This window comes from Liolophura sinensis, chromosome 1 (assembly GCF_032854445.1).
Source record: "Liolophura sinensis isolate JHLJ2023 chromosome 1, CUHK_Ljap_v2, whole genome shotgun sequence".
Taxonomy (NCBI): Eukaryota; Metazoa; Mollusca; class Polyplacophora; order Chitonida; family Chitonidae; genus Liolophura; species Liolophura sinensis.
Window position 1 is genome coordinate 74717484 of NC_088295.1, and position 5556 is coordinate 74723039.

At 41.5% G+C, this 5556-nt stretch overlaps 1 protein-coding gene across 1 annotated transcript; it reads right to left on the reverse strand.

Annotated features, from left to right (window-relative positions):
- Positions 1–404: 404 nt before the first annotated feature.
- On the reverse strand, positions 405–4200 carry LOC135463970 (ATP synthase subunit C lysine N-methyltransferase-like). Its single transcript, XM_064741443.1, has 4 exons — positions 3913–4200; positions 3057–3194; positions 2787–2837; positions 405–2172 (listed from the first exon to the last, which is right to left on the reverse strand). Exons 1-4 carry the CDS (start codon positions 4198–4200, stop codon positions 2023–2025), a joined length of 627 nt encoding a protein of 208 aa, XP_064597513.1. The 3' UTR covers positions 405–2022.
- Between the last annotated feature and the right edge of the window lie 1356 nt (positions 4201–5556).

Consider the following 5556-nt stretch of genomic DNA (forward strand, 5'->3'; position numbering starts at 1 on the left):
TCCTGTGTCAGTTGTGTTCATGGGTGGAAGGAACTGGAGCGTGCAGAGTGAACTTCTGTCCTTTGTCAGTTGTGTTCATGGGTGGAAGGAACTGGAGCGTGCAGAGTGAACTACTGTCCTGTGTCAGTTGTGTTCATGAATGGAAACTGGAGCATGCCGGGTGAACTACTGTCCTGTGTCAGTTGTGTTCATGGGTGAAGGGAACTGGAGCGTGCAGAGTGAACTACTGTCCTGTGTCAGTTGTGTTCATGGGTGGAAGGAACTGGAGCGTGCAGAGTGAACTACTGTCCTGTGTCAGTTGTGTTCATGGGTGGAAGGAACTGGAGCATGCCGGGTGAACTACTGTCCTGTGTCAGTTGTGTTCATGGGTGAAGGGAACTGGAGCGTGCAGAGTGAACTACTGTCCTTTGTCAGTTGGGTTCATGGGTGAAGGGAACTGGAGCGTGCAGAGTGAACTACTGTCCTTTGTCAGTTGTGTTCATGGGCGGAAACTGGAGCGTGCAGAATGAACTACTGTCCTGTGTCAGTTGTGTTCATGGGTGGAAGGAACTGGAGCATGCAGAGTGAACTACTGTCCTGTGTCAGTTGTGTTCATGGGTGGAAGGAACTGGAGCATGCCGGGTGAACTACTGTCCTGTGTCAGTTGTGTTCATGGGTGGAAGGAACTGGAGCGTGCAGAGTGAACTACTTTCTTGTGTCAGTTGTGTTCATGAGTGGAAGGAACTGGAGCATGCAGAGTGAACTACTGTCCTGTGTCAGCTGCGTTCATGGGTGAAGGGAACTGGAGTGTGCAGAGTGAACTACTGTCCTTTGTCAGCATTGTTCGTGTTTGCAGGAAATGGGTGTGAGGAATAAACTACTGTTGTTTGTCTGTTATATTCATGGATGGTCAAACTTCCTCATTCATCTCTTATGTACGAGAGCAACGGGATACTCAATTACAGGATTAGGAAACAGACATTTGTTTGGCTTTATTCACTAAAACTTCTGTGTTATATTACACCATTTTCTCCGGAAATATTGACCAGATGATACGCCTCTTTGTTCGGTACTCTTTAAAAGATTAAATAGGGGTTTCTTTCCTTTAAAACAGTTGATCAAAAAGTTGATCAAAATTACAGAGTGGGGGGCTGACATTATAACATCATAAATCAGACTTGATAAGCCCATAAAGCACTAAAAAAGCATTTTGTCAAGGTTTCAAAAATAACTGAATCAGCAGAGCAAAATATGGATGGTGTCATTCACCCAAAATGGACAGATGAAGGGAGTAATATCCCATGTCAATGTTTGCTAATTTTAAATCATGAAAGTATTGTAACAATATTAAAATATGAAGAAAAGCACAGATATGCAGAGAAATAAGCATGTCCCATGTTTCCTCCTTTGAACATTAGAAGACAATCAGTGAGCAACGACAGAGTAGTTGTTCAATCACAAGTGTTTCTTGATGCCACTGACAGACATTTTGGATCAGACAAAACCAGAAACAAGTCCTACAAATCTGTTACAAAACACCCTTTTAAAATCACCTACTGAGAATGCATGTCAATAATGGGCTGTTTCACCTGCCCTAAACAGTCAAGATTCCAGATATGAAATAACATATTTGTTTATCACATTATTTATCGGGGCCAGTTACCTCCCATCACTGTTACAAGCTCATATCTGTGTAACCACACAGTGTTTACCAGAACCTATAGTCCTCACAACCTCCCACTGAGGGAGGGGCAAATCTACAGGCCACAACACGGCCATCCTCGCACCACATGTGTCATGAGTTGTCATGTCTGTATAACCACACAGTGTCTATACCAGAACCTATAGTCCTCACAGGCTCCCACTGAGGGAGGGGCAAATCTACAGGCCACAACACGCCTATCCTTGCACCACACGTGTCATGAGCTGTCATGTCTGTATAACCACACAGTGTCTATACCAGAATCTATAGTCCTCACAGACTCCCACTGAGGGAGGGGCAAATCTACAGGCCACAACACGCCCATCCTCGCACCACACGTGTCATGAGCTGTCATGTCTGTATAACCACACAGTGTCTATACCAGAACCTATAGTCCTCACAGGCTCCCACCGAGGGAAGGGAAATCTACAGGCCACAACACACCCATCCTTACACAACTCCTTCTCAAGTTTCTCTTCAAGGGGTGGCATCTGCGAACAGAAATTAGGATGTAAACCAAAACAGAATCCTGACGGACAACTCAATGTGAAATTATAATCAGTGATTGGATACTATGACAATAATAAGAGTGACAGTTCAGTGGTAACGGGTGCAATTCCTAATCACAGGTACACACGATGTGGGTTCAATCCTGAACAGGGAATTTCTAGAGTGCCCAGCTTTCGTTATTAGCAAGATCTTGGTGAAGATAAACAGTTGTACAGTCTTACATTTGTTAAAAAAGAACTTATCTTCCATCAATAGGCCATGTAAGTTTGCCCATCACTCAATGGAAAATATGTCAACAACATGTCAAAGGTCAGTGGTTTAACTATCAAATAAATAAATTACTATTAGCATGAAATAATATAAAATTTCACAATCCTGAGGTTGGTCTTTGTGCATCGCTAGCACAGTCATGCACATCTACCATGGTAACTATATCTTACCATGAATGTTACACCAGACACATACTACCAATGCGTCATAAGACAGGTCTCTGGTGCAGAAAACAAAATGTTGTATAACCAGTTGGCCCTACTTACAACTGTTGAAATCATTCACATTATTACAGGACAGGTGATCAGCTGACTCCAACACTCACCATTTTATCCACTCCAAAAATAACAATATTGTTGTACTTCTTCAAGTTAGTCTGCAAAGACAAGAAAATAACATTTTATCAGAGATTAGCATAATTCAAGTACTACTCTTTGAGTACACAAAATTATGCGAGCACACATATTTTTTTCTTAATTTCTCCCGACACGTACAGAAGTGTCTTTGCTCTGGGGGTTTCTGATTCTAGTTTAAAGGATGCCTAGTGAATCTAGCTGTTTGTTAGACATGTACAATCGATGGGATTAAAACAAACCTTCCAAAGATCTTGTCTGAAAAACTTTGCATTCTGACTCAGTCCAAATCTCCAAGCACTGAACTTGGAATAGAAAACCAACCATGGATTTAGTTCTACGCCATATGCTTGGAACCCAGCCTTAGCAGCCTCCAGCACCTGTGGACAACAACAGAAGCTAAGTTAACATCTTTTTGAGCTACTTACACAGCATATGAATACATGAACATAGTACTGTTGCCTTTAATACCTTGTGTATTCACTAGACCGGGACTGCTGTGATATTAGTTTTGGCAAAATTTTGTTCCGCCATGGATGCCCCAGATCAATGTCGGAGCGCACTCCATTCGAAAACATGAGACAAAACTTATCAAACACTTATGTTCCTTATCTTTTTGTCTGAAGATTCATCGTAACCACAACATCGATCTGTTATTTCAAAGTGAATGGCTGTACAGACAACCTTGACAGGTGAAAAAGGCAGGTAACTGCATCAGGTTTTTAAATGGAGCGCGCTCTGATGTTGGTTTGGGGCTATCCTTGGCGAACAAGATTTGGCCAATTCTAACATCTGATTATGTATTTACATACTTATCATTAATTCTGCCTTTATACTACACGTATCCATTTTTTATGACAAAGTCTATAAACGTCATCCCACATGTGCTGAGTATAGAAAATTATCTGAAAATCATCAATTGTATGCACTGGAAGTTCAGATGCCTGATGTCGCCAAGCGCAATTAAGGGGGATTACTCCTACCGGCAAACTACAGAAGATGTTGATGTTGGAAAACAAGCAAAAGATAACATTATGCACACCGAAACTGTGGAGACTTCAATAATATTGTAAACTGACAACACCATAAATCTATTACAATTCTTCCGTCTCCACTGCCAATGTCAATCAGAGTTCCTGATCGGCCCTCAAGAACTGATAATACGTTTCGAACTTGGGCAGTTGTGGCCGGAACGAACGGCAAGCAGATCTTCCTCAATGCCGGTGTAAGAAATGGTGCTGTCGCGGCGTAGATCCCACCGAAAACGACTCCTGAAATCCCAAGAATTACTACTCCTCTCCGTGTCAGCTTCGCTGGTGTCTTCGTTTCATCTGAAATGGTCTGTTGAAGAAAGTCATCATTGCTTCCTTTTGATACCCCGGCCATGTGCACATTCTTACCACAGCTGGATCAAGGGGGACAACTTTGCTATTACTTTCCATCATACCTAAAAACCCGTACCATATATTGTACTCCGCACAAAAAAAAAACCGGACCAAAGAAACACAACCAAACATTTCTGACCCCCACAATGTAACACACGTGACTGTATATTATCATAAATTATCAAACTTTCAAATGTTAATAAATTTGAATGTGAAAGGCCCCTTTCCATCGTGACATTCATAGGCCAGCCTAGCTTTTCATTGCAAATAATGAGAAACGAATTCATTGCTTTGCTCTAAACAATGAACCTTTAACTTCATGTCTGGAAGATGGTTTGTAAAGCAGGAAGGGATAAACTCTATGCTAAATAATTTCACTCAAATTTGAGTGACAACAGAACATTGTAAATTAATTAGTATTGCTGAACATGAATTAAAACTTCAAAGAGTATAATGCCGTACCAGTACAGTTCTTTGGATGTAATTTTTGGGAATCCTCAAATTTGATCTTTTAGAATGTCTTCAATACTGGGTCACTTATATTAAGTCATTCTGAACCTTGGTTTGATTGGTGCTTTTTTACGTCTTACCAGTACCCGAAAACATTTCACTTATGCCTATACGACCACGGCCAGGATTATGGTGGAAACCAGCCTGGGGGAAGCCCACGACCATCTGCAGGCTGATGGCAGACCTTCCCACCTACAGCCACATTGGTGAGAGGCTCCTGGGTCATTGTGCTGAGCTGGTACACTAACCACCTGCACCACCCTCATGCTGAACTCAGTCCCCTGGGCTCAATCCCCTGGGTTCAACCTAATGCCAAACCAAATGAATGAATAAATAAATGAGGCCATTCTGGTAGAGTGTAAAGCCTAAAAACCACCCAGACCGTTAATCAATCAGTCTTTGTTTCAAGATTTTTATTTAAAGGGCAATGGCTGGCAACAACACTGAGATTGCTGATTTAAGCCTCTATAACTTGCATGCTTGAATTCGCCTGTATCACCAAGACACTATTTCGGAATGTTCAGTGTTTGAAATGGACTACTATCCATATACATATGTGGGCTATTTGTTTTCAGATCCCCATTTCCCCGTCCCATTTAGAGAGGCTGCATAATAAAAATTACCTCACACAGAGGCTGATAGTTCAAATTAAATGCCTCAGTTAGGGCCATCCCATCTGAGAAGTAGCATTCTAAACTTTTTCTTTAACAGAGGAAAATAGTTCAAATTAAATGTCTCGATTTTTTAATCTCAGAAGTCTTATCCTTTTTCAGGCCTGATGATTCTCATAATCTTGTTCAAAATGGTACCTATCAGTAAAAAAGAAAAAAACATGAAGAAAGGGACT